General features: G+C 48.1%; 1 protein-coding gene across 4 annotated transcripts in view; it reads right to left on the reverse strand.

Annotated features, from left to right (window-relative positions):
• Window positions 1-3578: 3578 nt before the first annotated feature.
• The window catches only part of ncalda (neurocalcin delta a), an 83155-nt gene continuing 66798 nt past the window's right edge, over window positions 3579-19935 (reverse strand). For all 4 annotated transcript variants that reach the window (XM_035427820.1, XM_035427812.1, XM_035427828.1 and 1 more), the window contains 4 exons: window positions 15371-15767; window positions 9638-9743; window positions 8659-8783; window positions 3579-5950 (listed from right to left, as the gene is read on the reverse strand). In XM_035427820.1, coding sequence (XP_035283711.1) covers window positions 8686-8783; window positions 9638-9743; window positions 15371-15748 — 582 coding nt within the window. In that variant the 5' untranslated portion in view covers window positions 15749-15767 and the 3' untranslated portion in view covers window positions 3579-5950; window positions 8659-8685. The remainder of the gene's footprint in view (window positions 5951-8658; window positions 8784-9637; window positions 9744-15370; window positions 15768-19935) is intronic.

Here is a 19935-nt window from a genome sequence, read left to right on the forward strand (position 1 = left end):
TTTGAATGCCCATAGGCTGCAGTGATTTACCCAGCCTTCACCATGTCACCATTCGCACGAATGGATAATCAATTAAGGTGCCAAGTGGTGAAGAGACCCACTAGAATTGTGAGGCAAAATTAAAAAAAAAAAGATATTTACTCTCCTTTCCAGTCTGGACTCCTCATAGCTACGCCTTGGAGAGATCCCCCTCGTTGATGAGTTTTCTGAAGTTGTTAGTGTTAATCAGTTTAACCTTCAGGGTCCAAGTTGAACTATGCGGTTGTTCCCTGCACTTGGACCGGTACTTCTCTCTAGGGGTTTCGTCATACTTGTTCCTGGTTATGGTTATACACTTTGTTGTACGTCGCTCTGGATAAGAGCGTCTGCCAAATGCCTGTAATGTAATGTAATGGCCCTGACTGGCTGGGTGGCAGTAGAACCGTAAAGACCATCTTCATTGGTTGGTTGTCTAAATCCTGGCCCTGCCTAGCCCCCGCATGGCTTCTGGTTCTGGTCAAAGTAGACGCAAAGGCGGTGGTCTCTCTCTCTCTCTCATATCAAAGCCAGCCTGCGTTGTGCTCTGGGGATCACAGCACAGGAAAGACCCCCCCCCCCCCTCCCCCCCCGATCAGTGCTGAGCTGCAGACCCACGGTCTCCTGAGTACCAAGGGTGCATAGCAACGGGCAGCCTTTCATCCAATTATCTCTAAAGCCTCTTACAGCACTTCTGCCTGGCCGGCCCACATTGGTATGCTGGCTATCTGTGCCATGCCAGGCAGCTGTTGTGATCACAAAGATTTGCCACATGCCAACCATGCAGGAGAAACAGACTTTTTTAATTGGCTAATTAGACTGCAGTACAACAAGTTGAAGTGACATATGGACAAGAGATTTGGCCTGGCCACCAGGCTAAAAACAAACTCTGAATCAGGGCTTTTCCAAATCCAGGTCCTGGATACCCACCCTGCATTCTGGATTTTGTTCCAGCTGCTTTTTGTCAGTTTAGTGTTGCTGCCATAAATCTGTTGTGAAGTAAATGTGCTTTCGGCTTTGTGGTATCAAACTGCACAAACTGTATCTCAGTCGCTTTATAGTTACAACACTGTCAAGGAAGCACATTGTGTGTGTGTGTGTGTAAGACAGAGAGAAAGAGGAGGGAGAAAGAAAGAGAGACTATGGGACTAGGAGTTATTTGGGGGCTGGGGCTTGTTGGGTCTTATTAGTGAGTAATTATTGAGATGTGCCTGAGACCTAGAATATTTTGTGGTATGATGAGATTTACATTGAGCTCTTTGGCTTGAAAGCAAAGTGCTATGTTTTCCACAAACCAAGCACCATCTCTACTGTCAAGGGTGTTGGTGGCAGGGAAGGGACTGGGAAGCTTGTTGCAATCAAGGGGTAGATGTATGGAACCAATACAGATTTGCCTTCCTAGACAAGAACCTGTTTCAGTCCACAAAAGATCTGAATTTAGTGAAAATTAATGTTCTAACAGTAAAAGCCCACACTTAAATCCTACTGAAAATCTGTGGTACAAACCAAAAAAAATTTCCTTTCCATCTGTCATGGTTCTGGGGTGTAGTGGCCTTGTGCTGCCACTAGAAGGCACCCGGCCTTTGAGAACTTCTTAATTTGTTCCAGGTGTCTGATTCCCAATTATTTTCACCTGGGGAGGTGCCTTTATAAGCACTGACAGAACAGCCATCAGCGCTTTTGTGTAAAACCCCGTTATCACAAAGCCGGTACGGTATTGGTATAGGTGCTCGTAGGACGGTTTACAGACTTGTGTTTGTGGTTGGTTCTGTGTCCTCTTTTAAGGCGACTCAGTCTCTTAGCGCAGTGAGCGCATTCTGACGCCTTAAGAGTAGTTATACTTTTATTTTGAGCTCGTGTGAGCCGGTGGGTACTGGGACGTTGTCCCTGGTAATGTATTTTATTTGTGTGTTTCTGAGCTGCGTCTCAGGTTTTTCTTTTCACTGAGTAAGTTTTGCTACTCAGTTGTCTATTTTCTTTTAAGACCAGTTTTGGGTTTGGTACCAGAGCTTCGCCTCTGTACCACTGGTCCTCTTCTTTTTTCGCCCTGGTTTTCACGGGTCGCTTTTGGTTTCGCGAGCCAGTTTTTCGGCTGGACAAGGTGGTCCTTCGGAGTGGCTTTTTACTCCGTGTTTTTTGTTGTTGTTTATGATCCTTTGTGTGCGGGAGTTACACTCCCAAGGATCTTATTTGTTTTGTGTTTTACTTGCGGGTGTTCCCTTTCCTTTGTCCTTCGGGACTCTGTGGCTAACGCTTCCGGTAGCGTTAGCTTTTCGCTCCCCTATATTAGTCGCTTCTGGTTCTCCAACACCCCCACACCATTACACCATCAATATGCAAAAATGTGAAAAAATCAAAATGTGCAAAGCTTGTACAGACATGCCAAGACTAAGACCTGTAATTGCTGCCAAGGGCATATCAACAATGAAATTACAAACCAAAAGCCATGCTGATGATTTGGAAAAATCACCACAAAACAGTTTTGACATATTGATGACATGTGTATAGTTTTTACTTCTAAATGCCTTTTAAATGCCAACAGGAAAATGCCCTTGTATACGTCCATAAAATAGTTTGGAGCACAATATTCGGCAGAGGAGTGAATGATATGTATAGCAATGGTACCTCGCGTGCATAGATGGAGATGCTGAGGGAGCATCATTGCAGTATTGCAGGGATATAAAACTGTGTTTAAAGCCAATCATTGCTTTATGTAGTATTTTTATTCATCAAAAAATGTTTTTGGGACAGAAGTTGCCACTGACCTGGTTTGTTTGGTGGAGAAAACATACTACAGGGAAAGAGGGGTTTCATGGGAATAAACCTAATGTCAAAATGTGAAGGTCGGAAAAACCAGTGTAATGGATAATAATTCACTGTCAAACTATATTAATGTAAAGCTTAATGTGCTAATGATTTTGTTTGAGTTCACAAAGACCAGAAAATAATACTTTTTGTTTTGTAACATAGGAATTGTTGTAGTCCTGATGGGAGAGGCTTCAGGTATATCATGAAAATATTGCTTGGATATCCGCTGATTTCATCTGTGTAGAATAATTTTTTATATGCCGTTTCACAGTCATGAAAAAGCACCAAATCTTTCACCGAACTTAAGCTTTTTAGTTGACCTTTATATGTGCTTAAAGCTGGTATATGCTGCAGTAAAGAAGCTGTTATATGATACAGAGAGGTCTTTAAAAAAGTAATTAGGTTGAATTTGGCTTTATAATGTGCAGTCTGTGACATGTTAAAAAAGAAAGGGACACAATGTGGTGTAAGGTTTATCCAGTCACTGCAGAAAGGCTACAGGGATTCTAGCCGCTAGCCCTGCATTTTTCAGGATGAATGAGATTAAGGGTCTTCATGGGTATGTTTTTCAGTATCTCTTGACAACTGCTAGTATACTGGGCCAAACCTGGGAATGCCAAGGGTAAGTGGCTCCTGACTGACTTACTGGAACAACTAACAAACAGCAGAGTGTTGCAGTGAAAGACATTTTTACCATCATTGCCATTTTACATCAAATGCAAGTATAGCAAACACAGCGAAACCAACACAAAGGGCAGATTTTTTTGTTGCTTTATAAGATAAAACATAATCCTATGTTTAGAAACTACACTGTCACAAAATACAGGTTACCATACAAAATCTACAAAATGCAACAATTACAAACATTTTGTTCGACAGATAATTTTACAGTATAAATTTATACAATACTGATTTATATTTGGCACTTTGCCACATTATGCTATCATGTGTAATACAGAAATGTTATGCCTGATACCACATTTTTTTTTTCTTTAAAAAAGCATAAAACTTAAAATCATTGCAGAGGTTGAAATTCCGTTCTTTGTTTTCATAGGTTTTTTAATAAAAAATATTTCACTTACAAAACAGCAGTTATTCAAAAACATTCAAATGTTTCCAATCGACTATCTCAGAAATTGAAACCGCTGGATCATGGGCTTGAAGCCACAGTTACATTCAAGGAAAATAAGTACTTTTGTCTGCCTGAGCTCCGGGGGCAGGAGAGCAGGGCCTCACAAAAAGGTTCCCAGAGAGCATGATGGGAGATGAAGTCCACAGCTCAAGATTTGTTTGTGAGCTCCGGATGTCACCTCTCATTAGTCTCTTTGTGGGCTGGGGTCTGGGGTCTCAGTAAACCTGTGTTTAGTCATCAACAGGGTCAAATAAGCACAGATGCTCCATACACCATGCTCCAACCTTCACTCCACAACAAAAGCGGCACACCCAATTATGAAGTTCCCTCACAATACTTACACAGAAGAATATACATGTGCATGTGTGTGCCCACATACAAACATTTCAGTGGCTTGGCAATATTGCGTACACTTGCTGAGCACAAAGCACCCATTTCAGTCAACAGGGAAGCTTGTCTGTTTTTAAATTTGAACCTTTTTTTTTTTTTATAAAGCATAATTATTGTAAAATAGCTGTATATTCTGTGCAATGCACATATTGTCATTTCACCGAAAACATGTATACATGTAAGCTTTGGACAGGTTTCTACAACACTTACCAGGCACTGAAATGTTATCTGTAGCATTACTGTGTTGGTGGTCATCACATACCGCTGATATATGTACATATTCACACAAACACACATGCATACCTGTTAATATAACCCCCCCCCCCCCCCCTTCACACACACATTTTAAAACTACAAAAAAACATCAAATAGCTTCACATGCACCACTTAAAACATCTAAAATTTGATGTAAAGGTTTTAGCTGCTTCACGCAAAATTTCCGCCTGTAAAATTATTTTCATGCTAATCCGCCTTTTTTTCACTGAATTCATTTCACATTTTTTTAAAAATTAAAAAGCACAAGCAATCTTACAGTGCCTTTCTAACACGTGTTTCAGGATGAGAACTTTGCAATTCAAAGCATTAATGTACTTTAAAAATGAGAGAAAAGAAAAGTCCTAGTGTATCCTTTCATTTCCCCTGATGTACTCTCTCTGGACGCCACTCTTTTCTTTTAAACGTCACAAAAAATGAAATGAAAGCTGAATGGATGAAAAGAGAACGCTCAGAAGCTCATGATGTGGTGCCCCTGACCCTTTCCCCCCACGTGTGCAGTACATGCGCACAATATTGCCTCAGTAAACACGAGCGATATGCAGAGCGACAGCCGATGCTAATTCTGAACTCTCTGCCATAGCCAAACACATGCAGGACAGAGCATTGCTTGAGGGTGGGCTGCTTCTTCATGAAATGGGACATACATCTGCAAGCATAATCCTCAACAAAAAACACAAAAAAAAACTGTACAAAATTATATGCATAGCAAAATGCGCGGTCATCTTGCTCTCTTTTTTTACACAACTTCAAAATCCTTGCACAGATGTAAAACAAACACTGATGAATCAAGTTTGCCATGACTTAAAGAAAAATTACAGATATAATAATAATAACAACAATAATAATAACGACAACAATAATAGATATTATTACTACTGTTATTATTATTATTCATAATATTAATAATAATAAAAACACAAAAAGAAAATGAATTCTTTCAGTGGGACAAATGCCACAACTTAACCCCCAAATATAAGAATATATCTATCTATAGTTCTACATTTCTGTCTCTTATTCCCTTGGTTTACAAGAACAAACTCAAATCGGCACGTGACCACCTCTTAAACTCCAGTCAAGTCATTCTTTGTTTAAAATAAAGAACTGTAGGTTTTCAAGGACTCTATCAAATGCTTGGGTTCCCATTATCAGTATCTTATAGCTTTGAAAGCACTAGCCTGCGCTAGGCTAAATGACGTCCATACCCTCGTCCTCAGCTCTCGTCTGAAGGCAAGTCTTCATCGGTTTCTCCAAAGAGCGGGGGGAGGGGAGGGAGATTTTCTCGTAAACACCCGACACATCGCCGAGTCGGGGGAGTTAACCCAAAAAGCACTGAAAGCAAGCAGATGGAAATGAAAGGGTTAAACCAGCCTCGCCTCTCAAACGTTGGCTCATTTTACATCTTTTAACAGACAAGCATGGGGGTGATATTATAGCTGGACAGGTCAAGGCTTTGGGCTAGCGGCAGTAAAGTTCCCTGGGGCAATAGGAAAGGCCTGGCTCTAATAGCCGTGTGGATAATGACACAGGCAGGAAACCACCCCCCTCTGGCCCTGATCATAATCACACGGAACAGTTTTAAAAACACATTAGCACTCAAATCATCTCTCTGGTTTCTCTCTATAGTTTTCCCACTCCTCTATGTACTCCCCCTTAAGAAAAAAGTGATTTATTTATTTTACATATACACTGTACATATACATGCATGTAGTGCATATCATTTATTTTACTAATTGGAAACATATACAAAAAATGGTTTGAGATCTGATAGGACAGTGTGAGAAGACTGGTCTGAGGTCTGATAGGACAGTATCAGAAGACTGGTCTGAGATGAGAGGACAGTGTGAGAAGACTGGTCTGAAGTCTGATAGGATAGTGTGAGAAGACTGGTCTGAGGTCTGATAGGACAGTGTGAGAAGACTGGTCTGAGGTCTGATAGGATAGTGTGAGAAGACTGGTCTGAGGTCTGATAGGATAGTGTGAGAAGACTGGTCTGAGATCAGATAGGACAGTGTTAGAAGACTGGTCTGAGATCAGATAGGACAGTGTTAGAAGACTGGTCTGAGGTCCGATAGGACAGTGTGAGAAGACTGGTCTGAGGTCCGATAGGACAGTGTGAGAAGACTGGTCTGAGGTCCGATAGGATAGTGTGAGAAGACTGGTCTGAGGTCTGATAGGACAGTGTTAGAAGACTGGTCTGAGATCAGATAGGACAGTGTTAGAAGACTGGTCTGAGGTCCGATAGGACAGTGTGAGAAGACTGGTCTGAGGTCCGATAGGACAGTGTGAGAAGACTGGTCTGAGGTCTGATAGGACAGTGTTAGAAGACTGGTCTGAGATCAGATAGGACAGTGTTAGAAGACTGGTCTGAGATCAGATAGGACAGTGTTAGAAGACTGGTCTGAGGTCCGATAGGACAGTGTGAGAAGACTGGTCTGAGGTCTGATAGGACAGTGTGAGGAGACTGGTCTGAGATCAGATAGGACAGTGTTAGAAGACTGGTCTGAGATTGGATATGCAGTCCAACGCTGATATTGACAAGACGGATATCTCTATCCTGAGGACTACTGGGTCATCCCAGCCGAGTAAACAGCAAATTGCTCCCTCTCTCTCATAGGTTTTTGGATGTACCTTTCAGTGGCCCACTGATTTGGGGGTCTGTTATCCCACAGACACAGTCACTTATGTCATTGTTTTCCTGTTTCTATAGGGACGGCATACACAGTGCCAAGCTCTCTTTAGCCCTGCATCACTTCACAGATGGGTGGTAAATACCAAATACCAGAACACTGAATTAGTATGACCACAACACAAGGACCAGCTTCATAAGTTCTGATTTTAAAAAGCTGAGCTGTCTAAATTCTCAGACAGATAAAGAGGCTTAGGAAAAAGAAAACCCTAATCTGTTAAATCACCCCGAGTGCTCAACTCTTCTTCTGAATGGGTAGTAAATCAAACAAGCGGGACTGCATATCTGGTGGTGGTGAACTACTGGCCACAACAGCCAGGCTTAAAGTGGACACCATGAGGAAAAAAGGCCATTGCGGTGTTTCGTTCATCCGCTAAACATGACGACGGGCACCAAGTGACCGATGCCAACCCTGACTGGCACACAAGTGGCAGTGTTCAGTTTCTGTGACTGATAAGGCTGTGTTCACTGCACCTTCACATCCACTGTAATCCACCTGTGAGCAGCTGTATTGTATGGCTGTTATTTGATGAAGTGCGCAACAATGGGGGGGAGGGGCGGCGTACTCGTCTGTTAGGATAACAGCTGATCAATCGCTCCGCCTCTGCATTTCAAAAGGAGAAGCTATGAGAAATCTGAGAGGATTGCTGCATTTTTGGATGGATTCAATTGAGGATGACATTTTGGGAACAGCTAAACGAATGAACAGCGATACCCGTTTTGCCATTCTGAATGTCTGTCCCTAGCAGATACAAACGGTAGGTCAGGGTTTTTCAGAGCTCGACCCGGTCTACCTGTCACCCACAGCGTTCCAACTTGGCAGATACAGTACGAACTCATCCCTACCAAAGCCACTGTGACATCATCAAGCCCTGATGACAACGACCAGGAGCTACTGGAAATCTCCCCTGGACACTAAAATATGCTAAAATATTACAGCCCCCCGTATGTTTTAGGTCCCACAAGACCCAGGCTGAGAGGGTAGGATTCTTTGCAGGGTTCTGAGTGGGCCCCCAGGCTAAGAGGGTAGGGCTCTGTGTGGGACCCCAGGCTGAGAGGGTAGGGCTCTGTGTGGGCCCCCCGGCAGAGAGGGTGGGGTTCTGTATGGGCCCCCAGGCTGAGAGGGTGGGGTTTTGTGTGGGACCCCAGGCTGAGAGGGTGGGGTTTTGTGTGGGACCCCAGGCTGAGAGGGTGGGGTTCAGTGTGGGTCCTCAGGCTGAGAGGGTGGGGTTCAGTGTGGGCCCCCAGGCAACCCCATAATGGCCTGCCCTTACAGTACAAGACCCCAGAGAGAAATTATAAGAACAAATAAAAAAAAATAAACACAAACAAATAAATGAGAGAAAATTACAATGAGCGCGGCGGAACCTCCATGCGATCAGAACTGGCCGGCGCTGCTGGGGTCGCACTGCAGCAGGCGGACGATGGAGGGGTCGCTCTTCGCCCCCTTGATGAACTCCTCCAGGGACAGCTTGCCTGAAGACACAGAGCACAGGAGACAATCACTCACTCACTCACTCACTCGAGCTTGAAGGCTTCTCCTCCGCCTCACTTTGCATTGCCCATGGCGACTAACACAGTTCACATTTTCACTTGCGGTTTTTGATAACGCTGGATTGTTTTCCAGGCTGTGTAAGGCTTTGGGCAGAAGCAGCCCTTGGGCAAAGCCACTGACCCAGGAACAGAACCTGGGTGACAAATGCCCAAACAGCCCACCGGCTATTGTCCTTAGTTGCACTAAACCGCACTTAACGCTGCGAGTACAGTGACTCAGAGCGTATAATGTTTCTGTCACATTTCCATGTGCGTCTTAGTGCTGTGGGTGGTGAGTTGCAGTACTGCTGCACCGCCTGCAGGTGGCAGTGCTGTTCTGGGTGTTACTGCAGGTGTCCCAATGGGATTCATGACCCTGAGCATGAGGGCCTGGGAGAAGCATGGTTCAGCGGCTGTGAAGCCAGGCCAAGAGGCCCCCCGCTCCCCTCTAACGCGGCTCAGCTCTTTTCCCCACAATGCAGTGGGGCTATCCCCTGCAGAGGGAGTCATCTTTTTGGAGTGCCTCCTTCATTCAAGGAGTCTAAAGTGGTCTACATACATGCTATAGGGCAATTTGTGAGTTCTGCAGCCTGTTCAGGCTATTTGAAGAGCGGTGTGAGTGTGTGTTTGTGTGCGTGCGTTAGCGTGCCACTGAGCTACTGACAGAGCCAATATATACATCACTTGACCAATCAACACTTGATCTGCAAGCCAACCAAGGAGCTACGGTTTGGTAAGGGCACAAAAAGCCCTCTCGGGGTTGGACCAGGATGAGCGGGGAGGCGGGGTGGACTCACCGTCACGGTTGGTGTCCATCTGTCGGAAGATCTTCTCCGTCCTCTTCTCCGGAGTGGACTCATCTTCTGGCATCTTCATTACGGAGGAGACCATTTTGTAGATTGCCTGAAGGCACAGGGAGGGGGAAGGACTGTAAGCGTCATGCGGCCCAACCCTGCAGTCTCAACAGGGTGTCACTCACGATAATCCTGTGGTCTACAAAAAAAAAAGCACCCTAAAATGAACAGCTTCGACCAGTGCTCATAAACCTGGGATCAGGGGACCCACAGTGAGAGCCACAGGGTTGCTTTTAACAGTATTCCATTTATATTTCCACATTTGATAAATTACATAGTTTAGACCTTCAGATAAATTGGGCTGTTGATATTATGATTAAACGTAATAAATGCATGGTCACGATCACACACAGATCCACAGAATGCGATGCTCCCTTTCAGACGTAGCATGCTAAACACCCTGCGCTGCAGCCTGTAACGGGCGCTGGATAGAGCTTTGCAGTGGTGGAGGCGCCTTCACGCAGTGGGTGAGCGTTTTAAGAGAACATAAATGCGGAACCCCGGGCACAGAGTGCCACCCACACACCGCTCGCTGTGCACGCTCACTGAGCGCGCTCGCTGTGCTCGCTGCCTTTCGCTGGGAAACGGAGGCAGTCACTCAGACGTCAGCGTGTGGTCTCTGAAAAGCGACACGGGGACACGATGCCGCGAGCCGCGCTGAGACCGCCGTCGGCTCGAGGCGGCCTCAGCTCAGCGAAGCGTGCGCGGGGACGCTGAAAGGCCGCGGGCGGAGAGGCGGACGCGGCGCTGACGAGGAGGCGGGCCGCTGACAGGCTCTGCCGGGGAGAGCGGGAGCTGACAGCTGAGCGGCCGAGCGCTGATTGTGATTGCTGTACGTGGGAGCCTTAAATAAGCCCCCGCACCCCCCCCCCCCCCCAACACCCATTAACGCCACCTCGTTTCCACGGGAGCGGCTCGGTTCCCCTGCTGTAGCTGATTACCGCTATTACCGCCTCTCCCCGATCCAGCGACCCTAGCAGAGTGCATCCTCCCCCTCTATCTATCAATCACAGGCCTGTCTTTAAGCACACGCCTCCGACAATCCCACAGTCCCGCGGTACCTCCACCCCCACAACAGGGGGCGCACTAGTTGGTGAGAGGCGCAGAAAATTCCCTGACCTTAGGTCAGTCTGATTTCACATAAAGGTTGGTGTTCACACGAAGGCTTGATAACATGATTCTAGATCAGCTGTTCAGAGCAGGAAGTGCCAAACGTGACCTTAACGAGGAGCACCTGAATCAGAACTCACACTGATTGCTATAGCGACAGCATTTCCGGACTCGCTAGACGGATTCTCTCAAGGGAAAAACTTTCTGAGAAAACCAAAAATAACAGCCATTTAGCTACACTCCAGAAAACTACTTCCTGCAAGCAAGAGCCCTGCGGTCCCCAGGGAGTTCGACAGCCTGCTCATCACCGCGTGTGTTCCGTACAAGCTCACACGCGCACATTCAAACCCTTACTCGCACTCATACATAAATACAAATGCAAACACTAGCACACCCAAACTCAGTCACGCACACGAAAAGGCAAAACTCAAACGTGCCAGTGTGGACGGGCTCACACGCACGCAAACATAAACTCGCTGACAGACTTCGGCTCGTACGCTCGTTCTCTCACGCGCAAGCACTCTCCTTTCTCTAGTCAGCCAACCGCCGCAGTTGAGAGGAAGTGCTTCCTGTGACCTCAGAGGCTAATCTGTCTTGGTGATGAAGGAGCACGCAGAACAGAGAGAAACAGTGAGGTCTAAATAAGAGTGGATATGGGCAGCGGATAGAGGAGACAGGGCCTTTAATGTATTAATCATACAGCTCCCCCCTCTTCCCCTTCCTCTCTCTCTCTCTCTCTCTCTCTCTCTCTCTGTGGTAGAGTGTGTCTACCACACACTCCCCTGCCTCACTCCACACTCACAGCCATCTGTAAATACGGTCTCTCACCCACATCACTGTGGGGAACCAGCTCGCGCATGCACACACGCACAAGCACACACACATATGCACAGGCACAAGCACACACACATACACAAGCACACATACACACACACACACATACACAAGCACACATACACACACACACACACACACACAAGCACACATACACACACATACACAAGCACACATACACATACACGCACGCACACACATGCACACACATACACATACACACACGCACACACGCACACACGCACGCCTCCTCATGATAAGCTCCCAGTGAAACCATGAGCACATACAGAAGACTGTTACAATTTCAGTGTTTTAGGCCAATCAGAGGAGAGACTGAGATACCAGTGCAGCTGCATGAGCCATGGCGTATCATGCCACTGTCGGTATTTTTACACAAGGTGAGCTGCCCAGAGAGAGAGAGAGAGAGAGAGAGAGAGAGAGTAAAACAGAAAGAGATAAAGAGAAACAGCCAGACGAGGCAGAGAAAAGGAAGGAGTGCAGCCCTCTCGAGCCCTCGGGCCGTTTCTTCCGCGCGTCAGCGGGCGGTCTGAAGGCGACGTGCGGGGCGGCCTTAAAGCCGGCCTGGCGGAGCGGTGGGAAGCCCGCTGTGCGCCGTATCACAGGAGCGGGAGCCGGCGGCCAGAGCGTACGCGCGCTCAGCGGGACGCCCCCGCGCCGGGAGGAGAGCCCGCTGACGGACGCCGCGGCCCCGCTGTCCGTTTCTCTCAACGTTAAAGCCTCCAGGGCCGGGCCTCACCAAAGGAGGCGGGGCTCTGCTTTCCATGGCCAAGACCGACAGGGCGTTTACGGTTTCCACGGCTGCTGTCACCAAGCGACGGAGTTAAGCAGGTGTTAATCACTCGAACTTCAGGCAGGCACCTAATGAAAGGCGACCTTCTCCGCATCACACCTCGCACCCCGGTTAATTGAGCAACACGCCATTCCTTCCTTTCAAAGTATTGAATTATTATATGACAGGCAAACTGGGCAGGAAATAGGGGGCGAGGTCCAATCTGAAGAGTGACCTCACTTCCAGCTTGTCATCTGAGGCAGATTGGATCATCGTCGTAATGAAGTGGCAGGACAGCAAACCGATTAAGAGCGCGATTAAACAGCCTTGCTGTGCCCCCCCGAGGTCAGAACGGGACACAAATTTCGGCAGAGGGTCCGCCCCTGAGGACCGAGCCGCTGTCCCCGGGACGATGTCCCCGAGCCGCTCCAGGGAACGCACCAGCGCTCACGCCCAACCGGCGCCACAGGAAAAATGCCATGACAAAATAATACGGGGAAGCCGTACCTGCTGGTATTGATTATTCAGCTATAGGTCAAAGCTGGACTTGATAATCAAAGAAAGTAAATGGAAACAGACCGGGAGTAGTAATCTGTTTAAAGGTATGGGGTTTCAGTTTCCTTTATCAGTTTCCTTTTAATGCCCGAGAATTGCTAATGTTATCATCATAGTCGCCATTTATTATTAGGGCTAATGGAAATTAGACAGAAGCAGCATTTTAAATCAAATTGCAAACCTTGTAATCAAATAAGGGCACGAAAACACATATTTCACCAACGTGCTGCAGCAATCACGAAAAACTAGCAGCGGGTCGCAAGTTATTTCCATAGCAGCGCTCCTTATCCGCAACCCAACTGACCTCTGATTTCGTCCCTCTGACTTAACCATTTTCAAGGTAGTCCTGGCCTAAGAACAGTCCTGACTGCTACGGCAAACGAATGCCACAAACAAATCCAGAGAGGAAGACATTGTGGATATATAGAAGACTGTAGGTAGGTGGGAATGTCCTTCTGAATACCTCTGCAATAGATGAACGAATGCATTTTCAATAACCCACCCCGTAGTGAGCCTTAGATTGACTGGCATACATTCAAATTTTGAATTTTTATTTGGAATCAAGACTGCACCGACTTCGCGTTTAATTTTACTGCTGTGAATGTTGACAGAAAGTATATTAAGTGTACAAAAGAATATAATATTCATTAAACTTTAATCTTTCACGTGTCACCTCCCAGTACTGTATCGGGGGCGTCTGACTCTTTCCGCAGAAATAATTCCTATTTCTTATGTGACACACCTGGTTATTAAACGAAGAGAATTTTCTCTGCCCTACAGGGGTGTAAAGGATTTTATCAGTTCCGAAATACAGAGCGAAATCAATTAAGACTAATTCCAAGCAGTGCGCAAGCCACAATTGGTCTTCTTCCGCCCCAGCCAAACCAAGCCCAGCAATGAGGCCTGAACGCTGTGGTTCTGTACGCGAGTGGCCCGAACGCTGTGGTTCTGTACGCGAGTGGCCTGAACGCTGTGACTCTGTACGCGAGTGGCGTTCCACGCGGTGTGGATCTGGGTCCTGCGGGCGGCTGAGAGTGCGACCGGCTCTACACCCCGACCGCGAGCCCGGTCGTCCACCCGGCCGACGTCCAGGTGCCTATTTGCACGTCTCCGAAAGGAGGGGAGGGCCGACGAGGAGGAGGCGACGCGGAACTGGGGCAAACTCCCGCGGCGGGACAGAAATAGTTTCCCAGAGCGCGCGAGTGGGACTTTCATTTATACCGGGGGGGGGTGGGGGGTGGGGGGGGGGGGGGTACACAGGAAGCAACAACCGCGCATCCGTCAAGGAGCTCGGATTCCATTCTGACAAGCGGCGCTCTGCGCTCTCTGACGCTTGCCTCCGAGTCTGCCCGAACCTCAAAGAGAAACTGCGCATTGTTCCTATGTGCACTGCCGTGCCATTGTAGAATCTTCTGGAATGTCTTTGTGGTTTAAACAGAGCTGAGGCAGTGAGCCACTACTTCTGAGCTCTTCAGTTACTCAGTAGCTGTGTAAGTTATCAGGGGGAAACCTTTCAAACCGTATGAGTATACAGTATGAGTCTGAAATAGCTTCTTAACAGCTTGCAAGTCTGGATGGATGATACAGGGTTGGAACTGTTATGAATGTGTGGATTAAGCTATGTGATTGTTCATTTCACAAGGTTTTGTCTGCTAACCTATCCTCTGATCTGATGCAAGATGACAACTTCCAACACAAACCCTGTCAACTTTCATTGCAGACCACATCTTAATGTATTAACCAAAAGGATGGTTCTAATCCAAGGTATAAAGTTCACAGTTTACAGTTACAATTTAAGCCCTGTACACACTGATGTCAACAGGCAATGCTAAGAATTAGAGCCAACATTTTACAGTATGATGCAACTTTGTGAGATTTTTTAAATGTATTCATTTTTGCCAGACTAATTATGAGCAAAATGATTCACGACTGAGTACATATTAGGGAAGTGGAGGCTGGAAAGTAATCCAAGCTCTCAAATTTGTGCCCACAGGGTTTGGGAGTTCAAATCGTGAGTGAGGGGGTAGAGCTTTGAGAATCACTGCGCCAGGTAATGTTCCAGCAATGCAATGGCGGGAGGCCTCACGGCGTATCAATTTGTGTCTTACATGGAAACACGCGGCTGCTGCCAACCCCTTGACCTTCGTCAGGACGCCGCTTTCGCGCGGTGGAAAAAATCCACACGGCTTTCCAGGAAGTTAAAGTGCCGCGCGAGGGTTCGTTTACCGGGGTCAGGTCGGGTGGCTGAGCGCTCGATCTCTCTCTCTCTCTCAGACAGGCGGCCCCGTGCCTTAAAAAGGACCGGCCCCAGCGCTCAGACGCCCGCTCGCGCGCTGCAGCGACGACGACGGCGACGACGCACCGTAACCGACGGCGACGGCAATCACCTGCACGATCTCCAGCATCTCGGCCTTGCTGATGTAGCCGTTGCCGTCCAGGTCGTACATGCTGAAGGCCCACTTGAGCTTCTGCTCCAGCTTGCCGCGCGACGTGACGCTCAGCGCGATGATGAACTCCCGGAAGTCTATCGTCCCGTCGCCGTTGGCGTCGAAGGTGCGGAAGACGTGCTCGGCGAACTTGGAGGCGTCGCCGTAGGGGAAGAAGTTGCCGTAGATCTTCTTGAACTCCTCCATGGACAGGTTCCCGCTGGGGCAGTCCCGCAGGAAGCCCTTGTACCACTCCTGGATCTCGTGCTCGGTGAAGTCCGTGCTCTCCAGCAGGTCCTGCATCACCTCGGGGCGGAGCTTGCTGTTGTGCTTCCCCATGTCGCTTTCTCGGTTTCAGCTGCGAAAGGGAAGGGGGTAGGGGGAGGGGGAGAGAGAAACACAAAGTGACAACACGGTGAGTCGGAGCTGTAGTTCGGTCGGCCAAACCGCCAACAGGTGGCGCTGTCCCGGGTTCCCCTTGGCGGTACGTCAGCGCGCCGCCGGCGGCATCAGCTGCTCTCTGAGACGGAAACGGAAATCTCCGCTGGGCCGCCGTCACGCTGGCCCAGCCGGCTGAACTGCACTTTGATGAAGCGCTGACAGGTGCGTCGCTGCCGCTCACGCCGCGCGCTCTCAGCAGACACAGAACAAACTCCGCTGCGTCGAGGACCGAGGTTCACACGCTCAGCGCACGAGACCCAGCCACTCATCGCATCAGGAGAGTCAGGGAGAGTGAAAGAGAGCAGCTTTGTGAGTTCGGAGGGGTGGGGGATATTGGGATAGAGTATTCTGGGATGTGAGCTTCTAGCCACGCACGAGCGTCTGCAGGACCCCTCTCTCAGAGAACCGTGAAGCTCACTTCTATCGTGTCAGCAGTGGTGACACGTGCCACTCTTCCTGTTTGACGCACAACGCGAGGACAGGCGGCGAAATGCTATTCTGAAACGCTTCCAGACCAGACCTGCGACGCACACCTGCCTTTGCGAGCCGTCCGCAGTCGACGCACCGCAGGGTTAAGGCAACGGCAGGCGGCTGACGGCGAGACCCGCCTCGCTGCCAAGCCAACGCGGCTTTGGAAACAGAAACCAACATTCGCCGCCTAGAGCCATGTCAAGCGAAGATCACACCCACGACACCTCACCTTTCTTTTCCTTTCCGATTAGCACAAGAATTTCACTTTCATTTTCATCACCTTCCATTCAGCGTGGGAAACTTGCATCATGGAAACGCACAAGCAAATGCAACATTTTATGCTGGCTGCCTTACACACACATTTGTAGAAGTTCTTCTATAGTTTTCCCTCCAGTATTGCTTCAGAAAAATCAGTGTCAGCCACTAAAAAAACACGAGCTCCTCGGAGACAGGAAGGTCTGTTTAATATCACCCAGAACATGACATTCAGTGAAACTTTAAACAGGAAGTCTCCCTCTCTCCATCTCCGTCTCTCTCTCTCTCTCTTTCAGTGGTCTTCCAGCACTAATTAGACGAGCGTCGCGACGTGACATTCAGCGCAACTTCAAACAGGAAGTCTCTCTCTCTCTCTCTCTCTCTCTCTCTCTCTCTCTCCCCCACCCTCCCTCCCCGAGGTCTTCTAGCGCTAATTAGCCGTTATTGTAAGCACCGTCTGAGCCCCGAGGTGAGCCAGTGGTGAGCCAGTGGTGTGACTTACAGCGGTCATTAGCACCTTCCGCGGTTTGTCTTGTGCAGTGGACGCACACGCGTTCAGCGGACTTTGAGGCGACTGGCGGAGTCACGCATGTCTCAGCTCATAACGCACTGGGCCATTTTAAATCATATCCTGGGCACTGCCAGAGGGCACCAGTTATCTCAGCGCTCTCTCATACGCGACTACATTCGTAGGGCTGTCGGTCATGGTGTGTGCAGTTTGGGACAATGATCCTCCCCCCCCCCCACCCCGCCCCCACCCGAGTATGGAGTCAAATCCCAGCTGTGTCCTCTCCCGAATTGCGAGAACTGTGATTGGGCGTTCGTTCAGAGAAAGGTACGAAAAGACGGGGTTCTCTTATGAATCACTCGCGGATTCTGAACTCTCCGGCCTCTCTTGTCTCCTTGACAACTGAGGCATAGAATAGAAATTCACATTGCACATACTGTCATATTCTTGTACATAGCCATGTCATCTTCTAATAATAATAGCAGTGGCTCACTGCAGGTCTGAAATAATAAGCCTGAATATTGAGAGCACAAAGCCTGGAGGACTGGAGATGCTAAGACTCGAGTGCAGAGCCGGCCCCGACCAATAAGCCGCAGGAGCAGCCGCAGCGCGCTCTGCAGCGGTGAGCCCGGTTACAAATGCGATTGGGCGTTCCACAGCTGAGGATAAAACAGCGGTAAACACGTGAAAAATAGACAACGGGTAAACAAGGCAAAACTGAGAACACGAGTACGATTTCACAAGTCCCCTGTCACCGTGGTGCGAGGAAACGAAGAGAGTGAGACATCCGCATGCTAACGACCTCCGCAGGTTCTGGTGCGACGCCTCGAGCTGAGAGGCTAACCTGCCGTCTCGCAGCTTTCCTGGAACGTGACGCTGTAAGAATTCCGTAATGCTCTGAAAGCTGTTACCTCATACAGGAGGACGGGGAATTCAGCATGACTGCAGAGCAGCCTCTGCACGTATTCTTCACTTAGCATTTGGAACAGAGAAAATGCAATGTGCGGTAAAGACTTACATTATTTATGTTTACCCTCATTATAGAAGTATTGATTTAATTAGGCTACGTGTTAGATGAAGCCAAGAGGAGACTGGCTCCTTTTTAAATCATACCCAGAGCCACTCCTGTCAGTTTTTTATGTCACATCCAATTATCAGTCAGTTTGCCCTCATATCTCCTGTCCTGTCATTTTAACCAGCTGAGACTGACCATGCTCAGTAAAATATACACATAACTGCCCATGCTCTAACAACTAGAGGGAAAAACACATTCATAAATATGTACGATCTATTGACACATCAGGGTGAACTGCCTTGTATAAATTCAACCCCTGAACAGGAGCAGTGGTCAAAAATTCCTAATGAAACCTCAAAACGGGGCCTTCCTCCAGTATGGAAGGTTAGTCCGTTTGGATAACTATCACAATTTTCACCCTGAGTCATACTGTCAATTTAATGAGATGCTACTGCCACAGCAACTAATTTAAAATGACAAGCTTGGTCTGAAACCAGGGGGCACTTTATTAACGTGGAACGTGATGGCCTACAGAGGGCAGTAGAGAGCAGTGAAACGAAGGGCTGAAACTGAACTCCAGGGCAGGGGAGACTCTAGCAGAGCAGCAATGGCAGCGGGGAACTCATGAATTCCGATGGGATGAAAGCACGTCCGCGTCTCTTAAAATGTCCGCACAAACCCACTCAACCGCCAACTGCTCGTCAGCCGTCGCCCGGGGCCGTCCCTGGAAAGCCGCATTCCAAACGCCTGACCGCCGCTCGCTTCTGCAGGGCTCTCATCCCAACAGCCTCGCCCATCCAAACAGACGGGGCGGATTTCATTCTTTAAATGGGTCTAGGTGAATATACGGCGTGCTGGAGATACCCTTACTGGCACTCTCAGCTGACATAGACATTTGACTCTTGCTGCAGGGTTTCAATTTTGGAGGGCGGGGCTTCACAGTAAGTCCTGTACGGGTTCACTACAGGTGCTGGAACCCTGTTGTAATTTCTTTATGAGTGAAATAGGCTACACAGTATTGTCGGATGAGCTTTAACTATGTGCCAATCAGTAACATTTGAACGCAGTGACTTGACTGGGATGATAATTGTCTAACAACGTTCCACAAGCTATTTTTAGCTGCGGCACACTAAGAAAAATGACAAAAATTTCTCAGAAGCTGCAAAGTAAATTTTCCACTGGATGTGATTTCTCTCAAAATGACACTTTCCATAAGCAGGCATTAATCCATCTGCCAACGGAACTGTTTGACAGGGGAACCTGTGCAATTTCTTTAGCGGCTTGTGAACCTAACGTTGTATTCATAATGGATTTGACTGCTGGTAATACTGCTGCTTGCGGCTATATTTCTGTTACTTTTCTCCTAAGTTGGAATGCCTTATCCTATTTCTAAATGCCATGTTGCTGCAGCATCCTCAAACAGTTCAGGAGATTGCAGACGAGTGCGTGTGTGGCACAGTGGGTAAGGAACTGCGCTTGTAACCGAAAGGTCGCAGGTTCGAATCCCGGGTAAGGACACTGCCGTTGTACCCTTGAGCAAGGTACTTAACCTGCATTGCTTCAGTATATATCCAGCTGTATAAATGGATACAATGTAAAGTGCTATGTGTCTGCAAGTGTCTCTTGCAGACACTTCACTTTTCAGTCCTCCAGCTGAGCAGACTGCAGGCACCCAACTGGCTAGAGGAGTTGCTGTGGGATGATAAAATCAATACCTACTGAAACCCTCCCTCTGTGGCCAAGGTTATGGATAATGCACCCGCCCCCCGCCCCCTGGACACTGCTGGACACTGCTGGACACTGCACAGCGTCAAGCTTTGGCGCATTAGCTGGACG

Source organism: Anguilla anguilla, chromosome 1, assembly GCF_013347855.1.
Source record: "Anguilla anguilla isolate fAngAng1 chromosome 1, fAngAng1.pri, whole genome shotgun sequence".
Taxonomy (NCBI): Eukaryota; Metazoa; Chordata; class Actinopteri; order Anguilliformes; family Anguillidae; genus Anguilla; species Anguilla anguilla.